Source organism: Schistocerca nitens, chromosome 1, assembly GCF_023898315.1.
Source record: "Schistocerca nitens isolate TAMUIC-IGC-003100 chromosome 1, iqSchNite1.1, whole genome shotgun sequence".
NCBI lineage: Eukaryota > Metazoa > Arthropoda > Insecta > Orthoptera > Acrididae > Schistocerca > Schistocerca nitens.
Window position 1 is genome coordinate 1,166,120,812 of NC_064614.1, and position 26,224 is coordinate 1,166,147,035.

At 44.4% G+C, this 26,224-nt stretch overlaps 1 protein-coding gene across 1 annotated transcript in view; it reads left to right on the plus strand.

The window, feature by feature from the left end:
• The window catches only part of LOC126233010 (26S proteasome non-ATPase regulatory subunit 10-like), a 59,716-nt gene that overhangs the window by 12,106 nt on the left and 21,386 nt on the right, over positions 1-26,224 (plus strand). Inside the window, exon 2 of the mRNA XM_049942834.1 lies at positions 21,603-21,832. Within this exon, the coding sequence (XP_049798791.1) occupies positions 21,603-21,832 (230 nt within the window). The remainder of the gene's footprint in view (positions 1-21,602; positions 21,833-26,224) is intronic.

Consider the following 26,224-nt stretch of genomic DNA (forward strand, 5'->3'; position numbering starts at 1 on the left):
ATCACATGATCACACTGACAGAACCACAGGCACATAGACACAGGCAACAGAGCATGCACAATGTCGGCACTAGTACAGTGTATATCCACCTTTCGCAGCAATGCAGGCTGCTATTCTCCCATGGAGACGATCGTAGAGATGCTGGATGTAGTCCTGTGGAACGGCTTGCCATGCCATTTCCACCTGGCGCCTCAGTTGGACCAGCGTTCGTGCTGGAGGTGCAGACCGCGTGAGACGACGCTTCATCCAGTCCCAAACATGCTCAATGGGGGACAGATCCGGAGATCTTGCTGGCCAGGGTAGTTGACTTACACCTTCTGGAGCACGTTGGGTGGCACGGGATACATGCGGACGTGCATTGTCCTGTTGGAACAGCAAGTTCCCTTGCCGGTCTAGGAATGGTAGAACGATGGGTTCGATGACGGTTTGGATGTACCGTGCACTATTCAGTGTCCCCTCGACGATCACCAGTGGTGTACGGCCAGTGTAGGAGATCGCTCCCCACACCATGATGCCGGGTGTTGGCCCTGTGTGCCTCGGTCGTATGCAGTCCTGATTGTGGCGCTCACCTGCACGGCGCCAAACACGCATACGACCATCATTGGCACCAAGGCAGAAGCGACTCTCATCGCTGAAGACGACACGTCTCCATTCGTCCCTCCATTCACGCCTGTCGCGACACCACTGGAGGCGGGCTGCACGATGTTGGGGCGTGAGCGGAAGACGGCCTAACGGTGTGCGGGACCATAGCCCAGCTTCATGGAGACGGTTGCGAATGGTCCTCGCCGATACCCCAGGAGCAACAGTGTCCCTAATTTGCTGGGAAGTGGCGGTGCGGTCCCCTACGGCACTGCGTAGGATCCTACGGTCTTGGCGTGCATCCGTGCGTCGCTGCGGTCCGGTCCCAGGTCGACGGGCACACGTGCACCTTCCGCCGACCACTGGCGACAACATCGATGTACTGTGGAGACCTCACGCCCCACGTGTTGAGCAATTCGGCGGTACGTCCACCCGGCCTCCCGCATGCCCACTATACGCCCTCGCTCAAAGTCCATCAACTGCACATACGGTTCACGTCCACGCTGTCGCGGCATGCTACCAGTGTTAAAGACTGCGATGGAGCTCCGTATGCCACGGCAAACTGGCTGACACTGACGGCGGCGGTGCACAAATGCTGCGCAGCTAGCGCCATTCGACGGCCAACACCGCGGTTCCTGGTGTGTCCGCTGTGCCGTGCGTGTGATCATTGCTTGTACAGCCCTCTCGCAGTGTCCGGAGCAAGTATGGTGGGTCTGACACACCGGTGTCAATGTGTTCTTTTTTCCATTTCCAGGAGTGTATAATGAAATTAAAACAAAAAATACATAAAAGAAAATGTTGGGAAAAAATGAAAACAAAACTGAAGCGTTCTAAGGGTTATCTTCACATTATGATAGTGTAATGGAGTATTATTTTGTAGACAATATAGGAAGGTTAAAAATTTTTAGTTTATCTGACTGAATCTGATAATTAGGTATACTGAGAACTTTATGGGCCATATTAGAATTTCTTTCCGCACACACGACGCTATTTTCATTTCCGTAGCACATTCGCCGTTCATTATAACGTACTTTGTTCTGTTAATGAAATACACAATATTTGCGCATATACTACGTATGATCGACGATTCGACGAAATAGGAGAGAAATCAATGTAGATTAAAAGTACTTGTTCAGCCGCGTCTACCATTGCAGCAAGACGTCATTCGTATCATTGATCACTCGTAATGCACCGTTCCGGCACAGGAACCAGTCGGCTCATTTCTTGGAAAGAAACGCTGGGCGAAGCGAAGGTCACGCCTCGCGCGTTCGGCCTTCTCCGCGAGATTTCGGGGAACGGGAGTCACGTGACACTACAGCTGCTGCCGCCTCGCGTAGCTTGGAAGTTTGTAACAGTCACTCGCAAGGCGTGACACAGTTAGGAGGTAGCGCAGTAGGAAGTGCACATCAAGTATATATATATATATATATATATATATATATATATATATATATATATATATATATATAGCAGGTAAGTACGCTGAACCTGCACGTTTCGTATCGCAAACTTATATGTGAAACTGTCAGTGAAATAGCGAAGTAGTTGTTATTGGAGCAAGATACGCAGCTGGAAGAGGCAAGTCGCGAAATGGCTTGTTACATCGTCAGTCAGACATGTACCTAACGTTTACTGCCCGTCCCATGTTGCCTGGCGGCTCGCTTCATGCTTTGAGGTTCGACTTCAGGTGTTCCCTTTTTATGTCATAAGTGTTCACTAACATAGCATAAATTCCACCGTAAGATTTGGATCCTGGCGTACTTCAAAGTTGCAGACGTCGGTGCGTGGATGAATTAAGCCCTTAATCGGATTGAACTGGCGATTTTGCGCCGCTACAGAGGCGACAACTTCTCTGATTCAGAAAATCTGCTACTTTCTTATGTGAATGCAGGCTTCCCTGGCAAACTACACTGGCGATTTCTTTTCGGGAAATCAGCCGCTTAATGTGTCCTTGTCGCCAGAAGACAGAAAAGAAATTCGTAGAAACGTCGCTCCAAAACGGTCACATTACGCTGCTGCTTTCACGAGGAAAAATTCATCAGTGTCAATTTGCTAGATTCTCACGCAGTTTCTTCAGCCGGCTCATAAACCACCTTTTCAAACCCTAAGACGTGTAAAGCGTCGTCTAGACTAAATGTGCACGAAGGTACAGACACACAACATCGTATATCCGGTGACATATTTGTCTGTTGGACGTGTATTCCTCCTTGTTGTAGGGACTGACTGCGCTTTTTTCACACAGAAAATCTACTAACTCTTCGAGGTTATGCTGACATCTGTTTAAAGAGGGGCCAAGTGCAGACGAATTTTTTAGTTTTCATTATTTGTTTTTCACCTGATAGGAAGTTTTCTCGTTCTCTTAGTGATAGCAAGAGGCAGGAAAATGTAGGATACAGTTCAGTGACGTCATTTAGGCCTACGTGGAGTCATTTCGGCTTGCTACGAAGTGACGGAAAATAAATGAAAGAAAATTAGGGGTTCCCTCATAATTCTCTTCTCCAATAAAAGCTGATCAATGTTTATAAAATCAGCTAGGTCTAAAAGTGCTCCTTATGAAATAGACAGCATACTTTGTAGTACCTCTTGATTGAATCAAATTCCCTTGCAAAGGTAAGCCTTAATGAAACCTAAAATGGCTAATGTCAGTGCTTACTGATAGCCAGTTAGATTTGTGATATTACAGAGGACCAGTGCAGTGATTGCTACATCGCCTGTGCAATCAGTGTAAATCACTGACGGTCTATAATGACTGGTTCAGTCTTGTCTTTTACATTGTAAAAGGCAGACTTTTGGTTTCTTCGTTGCATACGTTTAATTATCAGAATGTTTACAAAGCATCGGGGTACACTGTTGGAAAAAAAATTAGTACACCCTTTGAGGTTTCCAGTTCACTCAAGATTTATTGTTGCAATAGTGCATATGGATTAAATGAAATGATTACATTACAGATAAGCAGCACAAAAGGTTCCAGAGTACTAGATTAGGACCAATGCTGAAACATGTTTACCGGCGGAGGTTCGAGTCCTCCCTTGGGCATGGGTGTGTCTGTTTGTCCATAGAATAATTTAGGTTAAGTGGCGTGTAAGCTTAGGGACTGATGACCTTAGCAGTTAAGTCCCGTAAGATTTCACACACATTTCAACATTTTTTTTTTTTTTTTGTTTGAAACATGTTGGTACGTGGTGTAGCCTACACAAGCGGCAATGCATGCGCTGACTCTGACATCTAGTTGATCGTACAGATGAAAATAGTGTATTCAGATACGTTGTGCCATGCCGGATCGACATGTTCACGTATTTCTGTAAGAGTTGTTGGTTGGTGAGTCGCATGTGTCACTTCTCGTCCCATCATACCCCACACGTGCTCGATTGAAGACAGATCCTGAGATCATGGTGGCCAGGGAAGCTGCTGCATGTCTGGCAGAGCACATTGAGTTTCACGGGCAGTGTATGGACGAGCATTATCCTGTCGGAACAACACACAACGCTCTCCGTTGGTGGACGATATCGAATCCATTATCAGTACATCTGCTATCCCCCAGGTGGCATATGCCATCATTGGAACACAATGGACGTTGTCTTTCCTGGTGTTCAATTTTTTTTTTTTTTTTGGTCGTGTATGTTAAATGGAATTGTGGGTAATCGTAGAGGAATGGTCTGTTTGTTACTTTCTGCATGTTTGGATGATGCTGATTCCGGAAATGTCGTTCAATAAATGAAAACCCACGCCAATTGCTTACGCTGTGCCTGGCTGTCTCGTTCATTGCAACTGTTTCACACATTTATTTATTCTAAGTATTACCTCATCATTTTATTCGAAAAACGTAGCACTGTGCTTCTGAAATACGTCAGAATAAATTATTAAGCTAAGGCATGTTAAGTTTAAATTTCTTGGAATCTACAGTTTTTTAATTATGTTACGATCATTTTTGTTTGACATAACTGGGCGCGAAAGTGTTTAAATCCAGTTTAGTTTAATGTTTCTATCATGTGAAGTTGCTTTTATACTGCGTAAAGTAAGCTGTTGATTCCTTCTGTACTCGCACTGTACGTTCTCGTCTCCTATTATAAAAAAATATGAAAATATTTTTATATCTATCATATTATATATTAACACTCGGCAGTTTCTTATCCACATGAATAATGACCAGTTATAAAGGCCGAAACCGGTGGTGTGTGGACTTGATACAGCAGTAATTAAGCAATTTGAGCGGATTTTCATTAATTAATGATGTGTGATTCTTTGATGCGTATCCATTGACGATGATCCGTATTCAGTTTTAGTGTTGAACTGGATTCTATGTCGAATTAATATAATACCTGTTTCCACATTTTCTGAAAGAACCTCTCCATGATGCACAACGCTTAACTTGTACCGTCGGCCACTGCAAGTTGACTATCGCTGTAACACTGTCGCGCTGACTGAAAGAACCCGTGACGAAACTCGCCGCTCTCCGTTGTATCTTTATTTCCTCTATCGGCTCTTCTTGGTAAGGATCCCAGATAGATGAAAAATACTCAAAAGTCGGTAGAAAAACGGTCTTGTATTGCACTTCCTTCGTGGATGCGTTACATTTCCTTAAGGTTCTTCCTATGAATGTGTCTGGCATCTGCTTTTCCTACAATTTGCTTTGTAGTCATTCCACTTGTGGTCGCTCAGGATAATTACTCCTAGATATTATACGGTAGATACTGTTTCCAGCAGTTTGTCATCAATAGTGTAGTTGTACAGTAGTGGATTTCTTTTTCTATATATGCGCAGTGTCTTACATATATTTTTGTTCAGAGGCAACTGCCGGAGCCTGCACCATTCATCCGTCCTCTCCAGGTCATTCCGCAAATCGATGCTGTCTTCTGGCATTGCTACTTTCTTCAAGACACCTGCATCATCTGCCAACAGTCTTAAAGTTTGCGACGCTTCCTACTGGATCATTTGTAGAAATTATAAATAATAATGGACCGATGATGCAAAGAAGTCTTCAATCCAGTAGCAGATCTAGTCCGATACTCGATAAGCTCGTATTTTTTTCATTAAACGGCTGTACCGGACGGTGTTGTATGCCTTCACGGAGCAAAGGAACATGGCACCAACATGACCGCTATTGTCTACAGTGCTATGGATCTCGAGGAGGAATAGAGCGAACAGTTTAGTAACATCTGTTTGCTGAATCCACGTTGATTTTTATAGAGAATATTTTCGTTCTCCAGAACGTTATAATTCTTGAGCGTAAAACATGGTCCAAATTCAAGATTCACATCAACGGTACAGGTTTACAATTATTCTTTTTACATGTCTTCCTGAAAAAAGTGGAATACTGGAACACAGATCAGTGTAACTGTACGCAGTACTCTTGAGCTGTCCTGCTGTAGTAGTCATGAGCTGTCCTGTCCAAGCTTTTACTCTAAAAAGTTTCAACATTAAGTCAACTGAAGTTTGCTATTGCTGTGTCTGATGTGAGGCTTGGGCACGTTTCACATAAATGAGTCCGTAACTCTTTACGGTTGCCTAAATGAAATGTGAACTTCGGAGAGGAGGTTATGCGATTGTAAAGTTCCCTGAGACTTCTGAATTATGAAGTGTAATTTGGATCAACACTGTTCGTCTGGATCAGGCGTGGCCAAGATTTGCGATCCCAGAGCAGGCTCAAGTCGGGTCAGCGCTCCGGTCTCCCCCTCCACTGCACTATTCCGAGTAAGTTTGTAAGAGGGCTACATGCTGAAAGCTGCATACGCAAGAAACTTAGGAAGACGTGTTCGCAATGCAGTTCTACTGCTCCTAAGAGGCGAATATTGCAGCACACAAGCAGGATTTTACCACGTTTACTTTCAAATATTTACTTTACTTCCAAAGCAATAACTTATCACTTGATTAAAGAACCACATAAGGTAGTGCTGTTACCCTGAGCAGAACTACGAAAGCTCTACAGATAGGCATTTTACATTAAGTTGTAACGTTTATAAATTTATAAACAGTTGTGTTGTAATATGTGATGTCTACAACTAAGATTCGTGATAAAGTCAAAGACATGGAGCTTCTACACAGGTTAAAATCTCTTAAACCTGAATGTTGGTGAGACATTCTTGATTTTTGACACAAAAAATAGTTCGCACAGATGTATTGTACAACACACTGAAATAACTTTAGTGACATGTCTGTGCTGTTGAGGTTATTGCTCTTGGTGTGACATTTTAGAAAAGTCTTGTAAGTACCTGGATCAGCTCAAATTGGAAGTAACGAGGTCACTAGCAGTTAAAAGTGAGACCGATCTAAAAAATAAATTGAAATCCGTCGTGAACCGTGCTGTCTCTTCGAATCTCTTTCAGAAATTACAATGATATGTTTGTTACTTAAACGTTGTCGGCTATGTCTCGTCCACAAACGATTCCCTTGACACGAGGGAAATGTTTCGTGTCATGAACCTGAAGCTGATCTTTCTATATTACTACTTTTTATTTTGCCACATCCATCTTGTCCGCCATACGTTACCAAAAGATTGTCTCGTTCCATTAAGATACTTACTGAATTCAAAAAACACGCATGATGGTCACAAAAGATTTTGTCAACACTGTACTTAAATTTAACTCCGTTTTTTCTTCTTAATGGCTACCTTCGGTTCATCTAACTTCCTCTGTCGTTCGTCAGATGACAAGTGCGTCATATCGTCTGCCTGGCCGTGTTGTAATCACGAGCCAGTAAGTGTTTTCATGGCCATAGTAAGGTGATGGCATATTAAGCACTTTGCACGGACTTTAAACAATGTGGAAAGTATTCCATTCGGCGCTGAACAATGTTCCTTCTCCACTTTTTATTTGTTTAGTTCCAATAGTAATTACAGTATAGAACGTAAATCTAATGTAACGCGAGCAGTGTTGTCGGCAAACTACTTGGCATCTGACAAGGCGAATGTTTGGCGTCCGGCTGCAGCCTTCACTTCCCTGTTCCTCCTCACACCTCAGCCCCGCTCGTGGCAGCGCTCAGAGCTCTAGGCAGGAGCGCAGCCGAAGCGCTCGCGTTTGCAGAACGCCGTTTGGCCGGCCTTTGTCTAGATGTGTTTCAAGCTGCTCCGTAAGGTGCGGGCGAAAAACTCAGTAATAACTACGCGCCCAGGTTGAAGCCTCGTTCAGGATACAAACATGTGATCTGCCAAAGAGTTCAGGTGTGGTTAGTCTTGTGATACCCCGTGCAGTAAATTCTCTCACAGAAAGCCTGAAAGCTGTGAGGAAACGCAGATTGTATTTCCGCAAAACAGCTTACCTTCTCCACAAAACATATTTTCATTACCACAAAGCTGCACATACCTTTCCTGCGAAATATTAGAGAGCCCTACCGCAAATATAAAGTGTACAACAGCCTACCTTTAAAACTGGTACCGCAGCACAGTGCTTATCGCAGTGAAACACTTTTCTACCGTGCGATAGGCTGGAACAGAGATGAAATTCTTATTAAATACTCCTATAACGACAATTCACAACGTTGGTATTTGTTTGACAGTTAAGTGGCAACATGATGATTTTCCCAGCCATGTCTATTTCTCTTTTATAGTGCACTGTGGTAAGGCACGGATAACACTTCGCAGTTGCTTTAAAACGTCCCTGAACTAATGGATAGAAGGATGGAGTTTGTTGAATTGTTTCATCTGCTGGTATTCTGCGAAATGTCTCTTCACTTCCATAGTTTCAAGTACATAGTGCATAAAGTTTATTGATTGTGACTGCGAGTAATATTATGCAACTTTACAAATGCATCCCAGAGTGTGCTTTGGATATAAGAATTTTTAACCAAACAAATATTTTCAGAGAGTTTCGGGCTTCTGACTGAGGATTGGAATACTCAGAACGACGCCCAAGTTCCACTGTCCGTCTAGACTGTACCTGACATAAGCAGTCTTCAGTCTTAACGCCTGGAAACATTCTGTGCCGCCACATGAACTGCAACTTCAAAATCTACAATTAGTGTTTTAGGGTTAAAATTTTTAGTCCACAGTCTACGAGTACTTTCAAATGCAGTTTTTGATAACATTAAACAAAACGCAACTTACACATACTCCAAGATAGTGCATAAATGTAACGTATAAAGCTGATGAAGTCTTTTGGTGATATGTAACATCTCTATCCGCCAATGAAATATGCATCTTACAACATACAAATTGGAGATTTCGTTCACCAATGAAAAATACGTTATTTTCTGGCTTTACAAAGCAGAACCTTTCGTATCAGTTTGATAAAATACCCGATTTAACTGCCCTACTGCCTGGAACACCAGGATGAGCAGTCATACGTTTCCTTCGCGCTTTGTAGAATGATAAATGCAAATCGTCTCTTTTCTATATTTCATAGCTAGCTGACATATTTAATCTGTTGGTATTATTTTACTAGCTTGTGGCTTGTGAAATTAGGACGGCTGTTGTGGGCGAGCGGTTCTAATCGCTTCAGTCTGGAACCGCGCGACCGCTACGGTCGCAGGTTCGAATCCTGCCTCGGGCATGGATGTGTGTGATGTCCTTAGGTTATTTAGGTTTAGGTAGTTCTAAGTTCTAGGGGACTGATGACGTCAGATGTTGAGTCCCATACTGCTCAGAGCCATTTGTACCATTTTCTGGTGAAATTAGTTCTTCACAAGCTCTGCTTTTGCAATTATTCCGCATAACACGCCATTCAATAACCCTACCACTTTTGTCTTCATGAACATGGGTGTCTCTTAAATACACTATTTCATTGATTTCCGAACTAGTCCGTAAATTCGAGACACGATTCTCCTCCGTGCCACCTCCACCCATCTTTTTACGCGGCTTTGTTTTTAAAATTGTCCTTAATAATAATGTCCACGATTCGTTTATGAAGTGCATCATTAAACGCTTAAAGTGACAAGAGAAAGATAAATATTCTTAGATACGAGCGTCGAGACATTCATCCCGCTAGCTACGTAAAGCTGGAACTTCCGACTGAGAATATGGTCGTACCCATCACACCACCGAACACAACACAACACAACACAACACACAACTTCAGCCTTGCGTAGCTCCTTGTACAGTAGTAAATTTCTCCTGTGTCCTTAGCTAACGATCAATCTTCTATCTTGCAGCTAAGTCTACTGTCATATGGGATGGGGTAGAATAAACGCGGAGTTGCATAGTTTATGTGGTATGTAATTAGGAATTTAATTTAGCGATATTGAAAATTCATCTGTTGCGCTAATGAAGTTTTTTTTGCGAATATGAAAATTAATTTTTCCGGAAGTTAAGTTCTTGCGCATTCGTAACCAAACTTGAGGAGAAACAGGATGGTTATAATTAAGCTTTCGCAATCTGAAAAGTACCCCCTTCCCCCAAATCAGAAACGAGTTATCGTAGTACAACGAAAGATTGTGAAAACGTGTGTAAGCACATGCGGAAACAATAATGAACCATTCAAAGAAACATACTTTAATTTCACCGTGAGAGGGTAACATTTTTTAACTGCATGCCAGGTTCATGTTCCAGGTTACAAACGTTGGTCACCGTGACGACTAACTGCATTCACGACAGCCTCTGACCGTGTTAGAGGTAACGTTTCAAGGAATTTCGCCGCAACTTTCGAACGGTGGACCATGGAGTATTCAGGTGTCGTGGCACAGCTCGTGCGCAGCTTGAAACTCGCACACTGCGGACAGCATTCTCAGTCATGGCAGCAGTAACTTGAGCAGTTCGTAAAGTAGTTGCCCGTCAGCATCTCCCAGGAAAAATTGCCACATCGCCAGTTAATTTGAATTTAAGAATCATGTTCTTCAACCCGGTGCCGAAAGAGGCCGTTCCCGTATTCCTTGAATGCGTCGATACTCGCGAAAAGCTGTTACCGTTTTTCTGTTAAAACAGCTTTGCGCTTAAAGACCCGCCCACCTTGTCTACCTTGTCTAGACGTGTGCTGGCTCTCCGTAACTGTTATGCACACTGATGTTTGTTTTTAAACTCTAGGTCGCCGTACCAGTACCGGTGCCTAACGGCAAGTCATGACACCAACACTACCATTGCGGCCGTCACGAAAATAGGCACTGTGTTACACGACTGCCAGTTGGTGATTTCAGTAAAAGTTTAAAAAAAATTAGACACCTCTATTTTTAGTGTAGGATAGCATGGCGTACTTCCCAAAAGCAAACTCTTGCCAGACGCTACGAAAAAACGAAAAACTAACTTTAAAATAAATTTTCAAGGAAAATTGTTTTTTGATTCAACCTGTGGAAGGAAAGAACCAGAGAGATATTCGGACTGAAAAAATAAATGAACATTTTCAGTTTACAGATGCTGGAGTCCACTTTCGACACTTGCTACGGTGGCTTACCTTCGCACTACCTGCAGCTTTCCCGGTGGATGTGAGCCCTTCATCATCTTGGCTTCATGAAGCGGCCCCTGTTAACCTTGGCCTTCATTCTCTTACTAAGGACACTACTCCATCCCCACTCTGTCGTTCTCAGTTTCATGGCCTTGCAGCGAACTTCACGATAGTACCTTTGTGTACACTGAAGGCTCTCGGACTGATGGTGGTATCGCATGTTCCTTCGTCATTGGCGCCCACGTCTTTCGATATCGGCTTCCGGCGCACTGCTCAGTATTTACAACCGAACTAAATGGTTCAAATTGCTCTGAGCACTATGGGACTTAACATCTATGGTCATCATTCCCCTAGAACTGAGAACTACTTAAACCTAACTAACCTAAGGACATCACACAACACCCAGTCAGCACGAGGCAGAGAAAATCCATGACCCCGCCGGGAATCGAACTCGGGAACCCGAGCGTGGGAAGCGAGAACGCTACCGCACGACCACGAGCTGCGGACACAACCGAACTCTTTGCCCTGTAACCGGCGACAGAGTACATCCGGCGACACACTTTTTAGCTGTGTCCTCTGCTCACACTCTCTCAGCGCCCTTCAAACTCTATGTGCACTGTACAACGCCCATCCCTTAGTGCAACAGGTCCAGAAAACTGTCACTCTTGGTGGAGCCACTGTGATGTTTGTGGGTTCCTGGTCATGTCGGTCTGCCAGGACACGAGGCTGCTGACGCTGCTGCCAAGGCTGCAGTCCTCATACATCAGCCCACTTGTTCCTACATTCCCTCCAATGATGTGTGTTGCTATGTGTCAGGAAGTGGTGTCCCTTTATCGCCATTGCTCCTACCTTCATGCGAATAAGCTCCCGAAGCCTCTCACAGCGGTGTGGACGACCTCTCGGCCCTCCGTTTTAACTAGGTAGCGTATTGGGCAGTGCCTTTTCTCTATCGTTATTTGATAAGTTGCGCTCCCCCACCACTCTGTATACATTTCGCCCAAGTTTTAACCGACCGCCACTTCCTGACGGAATGCCCATTTTTAACAGTTTCGTTTCTTGCTTGGGTTTGGCTTCTGAGTTATCGGCCGTTTTAGCAAATGCACGGTCTGTCGACCATGTCTTACTTTCTATCCGCAGAAGCAATATGGCGAAGGCCATTTAATTTTTAGTTTTGGACCTCCATTTCCTGTATGGTGTTTTTTTAGCAATTTCTCCACGTGACTGTTTTTAGCTGTCTTTTATTCTGTCCATTGGGACTGACGTATAGTCGTTTAACTGCTCTCTGTGTTCGTTTTCTATAGTTTCGACTTGGGCGCGTATGACCCCAGTGGTTTTTGCGCCATAAAAGAAAACAAAACAGTAACTTTAAGCATAAGATACGCCACCCTTCACACTTCAACAAATGATTTTTTCAGTTTGTAATTTACGCCTAAAATTTCCGATAATGATTTTGCCTACTTGTGATTTCCAAATAAGAGTACTTAAGATTTCAGCTCATAGATTCCGAACTATATCCCGCTTCTTATATTCCTCAACCGTAGGATGTCACAAACTCACTCTTTCTTGGACTAAACTTATCAGTTTCTCACAGTCCATATGTCGTGTGTGCCAACTTCGGTCGACTTGACCGACGGAAACAGATTTGAATTTCACCGATTATCGTCCGACGTCATTCCGTTTGGACGATGAGTTCAGCCGTATAACGTGACCGCTCACATTACTGCTTTGAAACGATCGGCCGTCTTAGGCTGATGCAGGTCGTCGGCGATATCCACCGATATGTGACTGCACCAGTACATTCCAACTGCTGCTAGACATGTGTTCACGGGCAAGCAGCACTGGTGGCTCGTATGAACAGGTGGTAGTGAGACATTTACTCTTCCGTGACCTGCTAACATACCCGTCAAAATAGAAGATAGCGATACATTTGCGGAAAGATTGTTTTGATCGCTCTCTTCCGTAATTTCAACCCATTCTCTTTCGCACTTTCGTTTTGTAATGCGTCTCAGTTTTTTTGTAATTACAGGCGGAGTAATCATGTTGTAACTTTTCATTGCGCTTTCTCGAACTCGCTGTTGGGCGAGCTTGACTGCTAACTCACTTGCAGGAGTTCCTGCTTGTACTTTGGTTCATTTCCCAAGTTACGGTGGTTTTTCATCTACAGCATTTGCTTCTCTTTTCTGCTCTCAAATACTTAAGATTCTTCGACTTCTTCTTAACGAACCGAACGAGATTGGATTGCATCAGCGTATTTGTTATTAGTCGTCTTCAGCTTCTGTGGACATATTTCGAGCAGACAGCGTTTTCTCAATTATATTCAACGTTTCCAAATCTCTTCTTTCGCTTGTAATGTGTCGCTAACGCCCACGTTAAGCTTACACATTGCACCCCGGCAGAAACAATGACACAATTCGCAAATGCAATAATTGAGAAAACTCGTCTTAAACAACAAATTCTATAAACCTTACATTGAAATATTAGGCTAGAAGCTCCCTTTAAAATTCAAGTAAGTATTGTTCGCAATGAATTCCACTATGTTTTTTGTGCACTTAGGGCTGTTCACACATTTTTCAAATGGTTCAAAGGCTCTGAGCACTATGGGAGTTAACATCCGAGGTCATCAGACCCCTAGATTTAGAACTACTTAAACATAACTAACCTAAGGACATCACACACATCCATGCCCAAGGCAGAATTGGAACCTGCGACCGTAGCGGTCGCGCTGTTTCGGACTGAAGCACCTAGAACCGCTCGGGCACACCGGACGGCTTCACATATTTTTCCGTGAGATAAACTGAAGATGGCGTTTTTTGACTTATCAATTTTCTTACCAGGGTGCGATATGTGGTCAACGATGATTTGAATTTATGGCAACTCTCAACTTCCGATTGCGAAATGAAGTGGCAGGCTGATTAAATTTAGCTGCGGGACACAGCAGAACCATCTTTTCCACAACTATTCAAATATTTTAAGTTATTTTGAATTGTTACTCTTAGAGACTGGAGAATTCTTCCAGAAGTAATGGGTTACCTTTCTCGGCGAGAATGCTGATAGAATTCATTTTCCTTTCGGAAGATTCCGTTGCGTCACAACTTTCGATCCCTAGAGCTTTTGTTTGCTGGAGGAATTCTATGCCTTAGGCTGCCCAGCTGCCGAACAACCGCAGAGCTAATCTGATGCTCATTCGTTGAACTGATGTCGGATCCAAGCGAATGGGAGTTAACTTGCGGTGAAAGTTTCACTCTGCCGAATTCTGAGAAGTTAACCGGTTGATGGTCGTCACATTTTTACTGAAAAGCCAACACTGACGTTGTGGCGAGAGGTAGGCCTACCTCTGGTTGGATATGTACCGATCTAATTACTGATTGGCAGCGTACGTAGATTGGTATGTTAAGAACCGTCAATAGATCAGCTATAGTAAGAACGCGATAAGTAGGCTGTCGGACCTGAAGTACTGATGGTTAATTGCCAGCACCATTTTTAATACTTCGTGTCGACCGTTCTCGGTTAAAAGATTGGTGTCCCGCACACAGACCTCCAAGTCGTGACTCTGTAATTGCCTCACGAAGTAGTTTTGTGCCGCCTGTGTGAGCCGTAAGTGGTATCTTCAGTAATGTATTGTGCAGCAAGTGAGACGATCACAAATGTTTGCTGAATGCTTTGAATGTTATTTTTTCAGCTCATTGCACTGTATTGTAATATCGTTAATGTAATTTCACATTCATTGTTACAAATGCGTAACGCGTCTTAGATGACCGTCTCTGTAACGCACATTCACGAATCCATGTTTATACCGTAGCAGCTGATCGGTACGAAGCAAACAAGCCGACAAAATTGTCAACACTGGAAGACAAATCAGAAAACATTCCCAGTATAACGTCCTCTCATCCCACAATGATAAAATATCTATCTGCCCCTGCACCCAGTTTCAACGCTGAGGTCACCTGCAATAGCGCCCATACCTGGTGACAAGGGGCGCGGGATGATGGGAAGGCACTACGCTCTAGCTCTAAGGGAAACGAGAAACATTTTTTTTATTTCGAGAAAATGGTTTAAAAGTCGCTGTCACGCAGATTTATAATAAGGTCGGAACAGAGACTTCTTCATGCCTGCTTAAAAGTCGCCATTCGTCTTCCAAAATATAAATAATACTCCATGCTGCGAGCTAACACCCCACAGATGTTCGGGCTTACATGCGGCTCCTCTTGTCCGAAATTGTCTTGGGTCAAACTCGTCTAGGGGTTGAAACGCACGTGCCGTATTACACGCCCTAAATTAGACACTAGTGGCCCTTTGCTTAAATTGTCTGACTGATGGCAAGTTTACGAAATACAAAGTTAACATAACATATAATAACAGTAATAATAGTATCGGGAACACTTGCCAATTGGTTAGAATAATTTTTATTCCGAAAACAAACTAATAGTGAAAGTAGTCGTATTTAGAGTTATTGTTACACTCGTGCGCATATCCATTTGGCACAATTCGATCATTCACAATCTCATCTCTAAATAAAAGTCCAATATTCCACCTCGTTATCTTCGCGAAAAGCTATAGTTCACACCAGGCGCGCGGCTGCTCACCGCTCAGAGACAATGGTCCCGTGATACCACACAACGCGAAATTTTCTAAGTCGTTTCACCTCCTACCTACTTAAAGACCGACTGTCAGCTTTCGCGTCTCAATCCGAACTGTACTCTTTGGTGTCTCCAGCCAAACTGTGATCCCGTCGCCGACCGCGCTTCCCGTGCGCCGAACATCCTTGCTCAACTGACTAGTGCAGTTCCCTTTCCTGAAGCCGTCCATCTGATTGGCTACAGCTTATTCTACGTCAGTTTACATTTTAAAACTTTTATATAATCAAAGCTTGACCAATTTCACGTTCTAAATAAAGTAACAATAATATCCATTACATAATAAACGTTAAATTCTTTTACATAAAACCAATACGACTTCCTTCTTGACTTTGAATGTCACAGCCAGTAGCCTTGCACCAATGTGATCTCTTATAAATAAGGAAAAAAGTAACTATTGTGCACTAAACTTTACAACAAATATTCTATTACCTAATGATTCAATAAGGTGTCATGCTGTCATCGGTCAATATGTTTCTGTGGAGGAAATGATGTGGTGCTTCACTGAAAATACTGATAATTTAAATATAGTACATCTTTTAAATAAAGTTACAGAGTTGATAGTTACAACGTTTGTCATTTTACTGATGCGCTTCTATATGAAATGTCGATCGTGAAGATCGACCAAAAGCGATCAGATTTCAGCTTTCAGGTCTATGTTACAAAACTTGTTAATTTCACTTTAAAAGTAAATCCTAAACTATTATAGATATGAACAATATTCGAATTTTATTGGGATCACCATAAAAATTTATGGAGCATCGCAGATTAAAATTATTGTGGCTTTATTCCCTGCACTACTACATAATTAAATAGTTCTCATAAATGTTTCCCTTCATGGCCGATCTGAGGTTTGCCATATTTAACACTGCTACACCTCCTTGGGCACAAAAGCCATCTACGGGAATTCCCTATGACGTAGGTTCTCGTCTCTCACTCGCACACTACAGCGCTTAGGCCTCAATAGACAAGTGGTGCCTGTGAGTTTCCCCTTCTCTTGGGAATCTGCGCCCTTTGTGGCACGCAGTCCTGGACGACAGGGTTCGTTTCACAATTCCTGTAGGCTGACTCTTTCGGCTATTTATTTAAATGAGAGTACAATGTTCGCTAACTCACAATACCCCAGGTCTAGCTCCGCCCCCCCCCCCCTCGTATAACTATCGTACTAGCGCCCTTGGTAAGACCAATTAGCAATACACATGTATACTCGAAACTCTAAAGGACATAAGCCCTTTTCTACTGTTAACCCTACCCCTCTACCTCGTCGAATAAAATTGTGTCGCTACAGTCGCAGGTTCGAATCTTGCTTCGGGCATGGATGTGTGTGATGTCCTTAGGTTAGTTAAGTTTAAGTAGTTCTAAGTTCTAGGGGACTGATGATCACAGATGTTAAGTCCCATAGTGCTCAGAGCCACTTGAACCATTTTGAAAATTGTGTAGTTGCTGACAGTGATCAGCTGTGATAATAAAAGATTACTTCCAAAATAAGTCTTCACGCCGGCCGTTGTGGCCGAACTGTTCCAGGCACGTCAGTCCGGAACCGCGCTGGTGCTACGGTCGCAGGTTCGAATCCTGCCTCGGGCATGGATGTGTGTGCCGTCCTTAGTTTTGTTAGGTTTAAGTAGTTCTAAGTCTAGGGGACAGATGACCTCAGATGTTAAGTCCCATAGTGCTCACAGCCATTTGAACCACTTTACTGTTCAGTAAAATAATATACCCTGTCCAGTCACATTGTGACCACCTGTCAAAAGCCTGAATAACAACAAATGGTTCAAATGGCTCTGAGCACTATGGGACTCAACTGCTGTGGTCATAAGTCCCCTAGAACTTAGAACTACTTAAACCTAACTAACCTAAGGACATCACACACATCCATGCCCGAGGCAGGTTTCGAACCTGCGACCGTAGCGGTCGTGCGGTTCCAGACTGTAGCGCCTTTAACCGCTCGGCCACTCCGGCCGGCGAATAACAACATTTTGCAGCCCACAGCACTGCGGGATGTACAGGAATAGTCAGTGAAAGGTCTGGAGGGTATCGACAGCGAATTGGAGAGATGCCGACTCCAGTGCCATGTTCAGCTGCGCTGGGTTACTCGGTTGAGCATCCATGGCACGATCAGAGCGATCATGGTGGTCCCACAGACTCTCAATTGGGTTTACTTCTGGGGAGTCTGGTGGCCAGGGTAGTACGGCAAACTCGTATGAGCGCTGTTAAATCCATGCATACATATTTTAAAGTGTGTGACACGTTGCATTGGCCCGCTGGTAGATGTTACACTATGTGATCAAAAGCATCCGGACAGGTGGCTGAAAATGACTACAAAGTTCGTGGCGCCCGCCATCGGTAATGCTGGAATTCTATATGGTGTTGGCCCACCCTTAGCCGTGATGCTAACTTCCAATCTCGCAGGCATACCTTCAATCAGGTGCTGGAATGTTTCTCGGGGAATGGCGGCCCATTCTTCACGGAGTGCTGTACTGAGGAGAGATATCGATGTCGGTCGACGAGGCCAGGCACGAAGTCGGCTTTCCAAAACACCCCAGAGGTCTTCTATAGGATTCAAGTCAGGACTCTGTGCAGGCCAGTCTATTACAGAGATGTTATTGTCGTGTAGCCACTCCGTCATAGGCCGTGCATTAAGAATAGGTGTTGAAAGATGTAATCGCCATCCCCGAATGGCTCTTCAACAGTGGGAAGCATGAATTAGCTTAAATCATCAGTGTAGGCCTGTGCTGCGATAGTGCCACGATAAACAACAAGGGTTTCAAGACCCCTCCACGAAAAACACGACCACAGCATAACACCACCGCCTCCGAGTTTTACTGTTGGCCACTACACACGCTGGGAGATGACGTTCAGCTGGCATTCGCCACACCGACTCCCCGCCATCGGATCGCAACATTGTGTACCGTGATTCGTCACTCCACACACCGTTTTTCCACTGTCCGATCGTCCAATGTTCATGCTCCTTGCACCAAGCGAGGCTTCGTTTGGCATTTACTGGCGTGATGTGTGGCTTATCAGCAGCTGCTCGACCATGAGATCCAAGTTTTCTCACCTCCCGCCTAACTGTCGTAGTACTTCCAATGGATCCTGATGCAGTTAGGAATTCCTGTGTGGTGGACTGGACAGATGTCTGCCTATTAGAAGTTACGACCCTCTTCAATTGTCGGTGGTCTGTCAGTCAACAGACGAGGTCGGCCTGTACGCTTTTATGCTGTACGTGTGCCTTCACGTTTCAACTTCACTATCACTTCGGAAACAGTGGACGTAGGGACGTTCAGGTGTGTGGAAATCTCCCATACAGATGTATGACAAGTGACAGTCACCTGACCACGTTCAAAGTCCGTGAGTTCTGCAGAGCGCCCCATTCTGCTCTCACGATGTCTAATGACTGCTGAGGTCTCTGGTGTGGAGTAACTGGCAGTAGGTGGCAGTACAGTGCACCTAAAAAGGTGTGTTTTTGGGCGTGTCCGGACACTTTTGCTCACAGTGTAGCATGCGAAGGAAAAGAAACTGCATGTAGGGGAGGACATGGTTACCATGGATAGAATCAGTGTGCCTTCCAGAATGAGAGTACCATTCAGGAAATACCACTAAAACATTCGCCAAACCATAACCCTGCGTAGTACAGTCTGGACCGTTCAAACCATGGTTGCAGGGCGTTTGCTTCAGTCCTATGGTGAGTAATATGTGATTAATCTGGATACTTTACCTGCCGCCACTCTGCGGACGTGCAGTTGTGCTATTGGCTTGCAAATTGCACCCTTCGTCGCCCCTGAACAGTAGTCAGCTTGGTTACATGGGCCAGGCACCTGATGCTCTGGCCCATACGCAGCAGCGTTCACTGAAAGGTCGACGAGGAGATACTCTTCGTAGTGCCTTGGATCATCTTGGTAGTCAGTTGCTCAGCAGTTACATGTTTATTGCCCCGGACACAATTCTGCAGCCGTCGTTAATCCCTGTAATCTACAGCCCGTGGTGCACTGCAGTTGTATTGGAGCCACTTTCGGATAGTGCCGTTTTGTCATGCATTGTACACTCTAACCACAGCTGCCCACAAATAGTTTACGAACTTAGCTGCCCTGAAATCCTTCCTCCCTTGCCCTGAAAACCAATGATAATGCGCTTTTGACAGTGAGATAAATCACTCTCTTTCCACATTGCGACAAAATCTGCAATGCTTTCTGTGTCCCCTGGCAGTCCATCATAGTGGTACACTGTGCAGCCTGTGAGTGGATATTGCATATTGCACATTGATGTCAACATAGACGGTGATCACGTTAATGTGAGTGGGCCGTGTGGTACCTTCTGACCTTATGTCGTGTCCTGACATAGGTGGGAGAGGGAGAAAAGGGGTTACTGGTCAGTCAGCGCTCCCGAGCGGTACACAGCAGAAGGCAGGAGGACAGTTCACAGTGAAGGCATTTGGTTTTCTTCTGTCTGAGCCAACACTGGTACAGGCATTTACTAGAAATGCAGGTGGTGAAACTCGATAGGGAACTCGTTGTGGAGACTCTTGGACAAAGGGTTTTCAAATAGTTGTTTATTCCATACAGGACTAACTAATACACTGGAGGCTACTTCTAGGGTTAGAAAAAGCATGAATAACATTATTACAACAGAAGCCAGTGTAGAAGTTCCAGGATGGATGCTAACCACAGTAGCAAACACTAGCAGCATCTTAAGGCAACAACTTAGTTGCAAAACAAAACATACTAAATGTGACTCTGTTCATTGAGGCACTCAAAGTGAGAGAGCAGACTTACGCGGAGCTGGACCGAACGTGTGGGGGCACTGTTTCTCCCACTTACAGCCACCTAGCCAATCCCACAGGTCTCTTGCAGGCGCCTGCCCATCACAGTTTAGTTAGGTCCCCTCTACTGCTCCTAAGGCGGGGATGTTAATGCAGTTGTACTAAGTCCGTATTTGGTATCCAAAATGTTCAGCTGAAAGCTAAACGTAACTGCTCTGCCAAATAAGTATTGCAAAATTATTGTTATGTCATTTAGCCCCGCCCCTCGGTTTCCCCGAAGTAGGGACTGCTAGGCCAACAGTTCTTTGGCGTTTTCGCTCTCTTTCTAACCCTTGTGAGGCTACTGACGTTGCTGTTCTCAGGGCTGGTATCAAGCTCTCTTTATCGCTAGTACGTGTCTGTTGGTTACAACGTTCTACGCTGGCAACCTACCACAGCATCTAGATGCCATATGAAGTTACATGTTAATTCCTTGAAGAGTAACTAGCGCCCTGGGACTGCGTCTGGGATCGTCTGCATTTTCACAAGGCTCTCCGCTTACCGTTTATTTCATCTAATAATATCTCTCCTAGTTTCTCTGCCCTCAGCATCGTCTCTGCTTCCTTTCTCACAGCTTCAAGATAACACTACAGTAGCAAGGAATAATCAATATATTACACTTATCAGTATTGAGCCAGTACACCATTTTGGAAGATTCAGTGTTTGATAGAGATTGAAATGTAGATAGAAACAGAAGATATGGGATGCATTTTGTGCAAAAGAAGTGTTCAAACTGTTATGGAAATATTGATACTCTATTACTTAAGAACTGCAGTTACTCACTTATGGCGTCTGTCTGATGCAGCAAGAATGTCAGGGTGTCGTACTTTACATGTAATGTACAAATATTACGAACTGTTCCTTCACAGAGGTGTCTCTGTGCGTCATATAATTACTGAGAGCAATGTGCGAGATCAAAGGGCTGATCAGTAACGCTGTGTTCAAGAATCACCCGCAATGGAATCCGTTACCAAGGTTGAGGAAACTGCAGCTGTCGACCTAGACGCCTTACTGGACGCTGGGGAGGGCCCCATGGTGACTCTCGTGGCAGGAGAGACGCGGCTGATGGCGTGCAGGGCCGTTCTGGCAGCGAGGAGCCCAGTCTTCAGCGCAATGTTCAGCCACGACACGCTGGAGTCCAGCAGCAATGAGGTCACCATAACAGACGTGGAGGGTCCGGTGCTAAGAGAGCTACTGGCCTACTGCCACACACTGAGGACTCCACATCTGTCCAGCATGACTCACCAAGTTCTGGCAGCAGCAGACAAATACGATTTGTCGGGATTGAAGACAGAGTGCGAGCAGCAGCTGGCTTCTCTGCTGACTGTGGAGACAGCGGCGGCAACAGCGGTGCTCGCTGTCAGACACTCGTGCCCTAGCCTCACGCAAGCCGCCGTCGCCTTCATAAAGGCCAACTTCCATGTGCTGGCCACTCAGGGTTGGGCTGATGCTGTGCACAACCAGCCCAAGGATGTGGTCGAAGTGTGTTGGCTACTCGGGCAGCCACCAACAAAAATCAGGTAAGCACAAGCATAAGAACAAGATGCTAATCTGTGTTTTCCAGCGCTAGGTGTGTGTGTGTTTTGTTTGTTTGTGTGTGTGTGTGTTTTTTGTTTGTTTGTTTGTGTGTGTGTGTGTGTTTTGTTTGTTTGTTTGTGTGTGTGTGTTTTGTTTGTTTGTGTGTGTGTGTGTGTGTTTTGTTTGTTTGTTTGTGTGTGTGTTTTGTTTGTTTGTTTGTGTGTGTGTGTTTTTTTGTTTATTTGTGTGTGTGTGTGTGTGTGTATTTTGTTTGTTTGTTTGTGTGTGTATTTTGTTTGTTTGTGTGTGTGTTTTTTGTTTGTTTGTGTGTGTGTTTTTTGTTTGTTTGTGTGTGTTTTTTGTTTGTTTGTGTGTGTTTTTTGTTTGTTTGTGTGTGTGTTTTTTGTTTGTTTTGTGTGTGTGTCTTTTTTGTTTGTTTTGTGTGTGTGTCTTTTTTGTTTGTTTGTGTTTCTAAGCCTACAATGTTTACCCTTGAATTAAGTAGATGTCTTTGCTGGGAAATATACCTTCAGTGAAGACTACACAATTGATCTGGTGATAGCTCACAAAGCTTTTGTTGCGTTTTCATGACTGGTACAACAGATCTAGGAACTGCAATGTGTTTGTTACGAGATAAATAAGCTAACAAAATTGTTGGAAGAGCCAAATATTTTGTAGCTTCAAGAACTGCTTTGATCTCTAAGCAGTTCATCATTGCTTGCAGTCGCTAGTTCATTTAAATCATATGTGTATGTAGGTTTTGGCATTATGCCTGTTCTGAGAAAAAAGATATGTTGACTGTGTTCTCAGCAGGAGACGTTTTTGTTGTGAGTGCACAGGTGTGCTACCCAGCAGGGAAGCACACAGTAACCTCTGCAGATTGTACTCAAGCAGGCGAGTGCTCGGGATTTTTTGTGCCTGATCTATAGCTCATCACAACCCTGTCGACGAAAAGTTGCATCTAGTAATTTGGTGTCACAGTTGCTACTGATAATGAGATACTTCTGACTGGTACTAAGCTGAATAACGAGAAGTCGAAAATGAAGAGTATGTAGCTCCTCACCAGCACCAGGAACATAACAGTATGCTGCAATATGAGACAATGAGAGCGGCAATGTATCTACAACTTATCATTTCTCACGATGCCCTGATGTAAATGGTGACATGCCGCAAATTCAGGCTTCCTCCCTTCACCCAGTTCCATGTCTCACAGTACAAAATCAACAGCCAGGTGGACACCTTTGAGCAAGCAGGTGAAACTCAGCAGCTGCATCCGCCAGCAGCGTTGCTTCTGCCAGCCCCAGTTTCAACAAACATCTCATGGGAAGCCAACGAATGTGGGCAGCCATGAGTTGGTGATAGCACTTTCTACTTATGATCACGATGTACTTATCAATGTATTCAAAATTTCATACATCCTGCCTCAGTGTGCCTACCACTGTGCAGGATAGTCTTACAACTTTGCCTGTTGCATTATTTTTCTATTGTATTAGTGCATGTATACTGTATACCATCAGTTTTCATAGTTAAATTATTTTGTTAACCCTGAGCGGTACAGGGGGAATTTTACATCAAGCTCCAAAGAGTCAGGTTACATACAGCAGATATCTAGTAGGCAAGGTACTGTAAGCACATATTCTCATATGCTCTGTGTTCACCCACAACACCCTCATGACATCACAGCAACACCGAAGCTTTGAGCAGCGTCCACACAATACTGGGCCTTCTTACCACATTTCTCTGCTTCTCTGTTTGGGATTGACCTAGTAATGGTGCTGTAGTAGGTACTCATTTCTGTAACAGTGATGCTGTGTACAGAAGCAGATGACAAACCTCAGCGCTCCTGTCTTGCATGAAGTTTTCTATGGTGCTACTAATAACCTTCCAGTGAATGCCACTAACTTAACCCAGACAGGTTGCTCATGTGGCATTGTAGGGATGTGACTCCGCCAGGGTCTCGACTTTTTCACCGTTACAAAGGGAAATGAAGGACGTGAGATTGGGTTCCACTTCCTCCCTTGCGACCTCTTGAAGCGTCTCAGTTTTTTGCTCGCCATGCAATCCAAGTGTCTTCTGAACTTCCTTTCTCACTATCTGACGAAGAACACTTGTGAAATCAGTTGCTTCCTCCATCACAGACATCGATACGACGTTTGGAAGCCGTTCAAACTTCTTGCGTGTAATTCTTTTTTGAGGCATTGTCTCGATATACTGGCACCCTTTTATGATGTCGTCTGCTGTCGGAACCTCCTTCAGGAGTAGGGCTTGATACATGTCCTCAGCAACACCCTTCATGAGATTTGCAACCTTATCTTCCTCCTTCAGTCTAACATCCACTGTTTTACACAGCTCCAAGACGTCTTGAAGGTAGGATGCTGTAGTTTCTCCTGGTTGCTATGCCCTGCACTTCTGTTTATCTGCAGCCTAGCACTTCTGTCATTGTTTCGCCGGAATACTTGCGCAGTTCCGTCTGGAATACTGCCCAGCTTGTGAACTTGTCCTCGTTGTTCCTATACCATTGCTTGACAGTGCCCTCAAAGGAAAAAAAATACGTTAGCAAAACGCACGGTGTCATCCCATTTGTTAAATTTGGCTATACGCTCATATACCTTCAGCCACTTGTTTGGATCAGGGCCATCGTCACCAGAGAACCCGGAAAGATATCTCATGGGGTGGCACACAGTTTCTGTCATCGTAAAGTACTCGTCTTCTCCTGTCTCCGATGGACTGCGATCTGTTGAATATGGCTCGAACTCAGGTTTCTCGCCGCGTTAACGGCGGCTCTGTCGTGGCCCGATTGGAGCCACTCTGTCGTCCATAATGTGCGCTATCACAAGTTCCAATACCCAGCGTCTCTACAAAAATGTCACTTAGAAGAAGATGTAATTAGATTAATGACTAACACTATCTTCACTTAACGAAGATTTACTCGGTATTTGCAGATACAAGAGCAAGGAGCCAACTGCCTCCGGCTAGAACACAAACAGTATTTATACAGCTACAGAACATTCCAGTACAATGATCCATGACATTTGTGGATACTTGTAGAATGTACTCGAACCGAATATAGAAATTATTATTGTACAGTCCAGGTGAGTTTTGAACTCACGACCCTTCGTGCAACAGTTTAGTCTCATAACCTCTACACCTCGGTGCTAATTTGCACGGAACCCTCAGTGTAAGTCCTAATCGCATCCCTGACAGTTTTTGATAATTCGAAGGCATTTTCGCCAAAATTGTCTCTGAGTTCTGTTAAGGGTGGGGAAGCGTACACAGTCCACAGAAGCTCCTAGCTTGCTTTCGTGATATTTGTTTTTACCGTCTTGAAAAACTCTAAATCACTCTGTAGTCCCTCCAAGTAAATCAGTATCAGATTATAATCGCTAGTTCTCTATCCTGAGATGACTTCCCAGTGAACATACCTACAAGCTGACACACTTGTAAATGTAACGTCTACATTGGAGCTTTCTCACGTCCTGTTTTGGTAAGTAGGTGTGTTTCCAGGATGATTGTGCACATATACTGTTAAATCAAAACATTGTGTCCGCTGCCCACGAATGCTGTAGCGGGCAGAGACGAATGGGCAGTCATTATAGCGAAGATTCGGGACCTAAATGCGCAATTCCACTGATACAAGCAGTTTTGACAAAGGGCTCATTGTTGGGGCACTGCGGCTGGAAGCGAGAATCTCTGAAAAGGCGCAGGAGGTCGCCTGTTCGCCTACTGGTGTCGTGATCACCTATGTATAGTGGTTGAAGGATGGTTTTGGACTACCTCGTCTCATCAGAAAACGTAGAGGTCGGGGGAGCCCTCCTGTGCTATTCTATATTCTATACAGGTAGCGATCTGTGGTAGGTCTGACGACACAGTGCTGGTGCAGGCACAAGTGTTTCGGAGCACATCGTTCAAAGGCCATCGTCGAACATGGAGCTCCACGTCACATGACCCCTACGTATTCCTGTGTTGACCAAACGACATAGTCAGTTACGATTGCAGAGGGCACAGCATCACCGAGTTTTCACCGTGGATCAATAGAAACATGTGGCCTGTAGAATAAATCGCATTTCTTGTTACACCAGGTCGATGGTTGGGTCATTACACGCTGTCATCCAGACACGAAACATGCACTGCACCATAGATGCCTTGTGTTAAGAGGTACATTGAGTTGGGCTTCAACTAGACTTGTGATGGTAATAAAAGGTATCATGACGGCTGTGAACTACGTCAGAATTACGGACCACCTGCATCGCTTCATGCTTGAAGTCTCACCCTACGGCGATGACATCTTCCAGCAGGATAACCATCAGTGTTGCAAAGTCAGAATCGTGCTGCAGTGAAATCACACAGTCTTGGCCAGAAAATGTGCCTGTCATGCATCCATTGGAACACACATC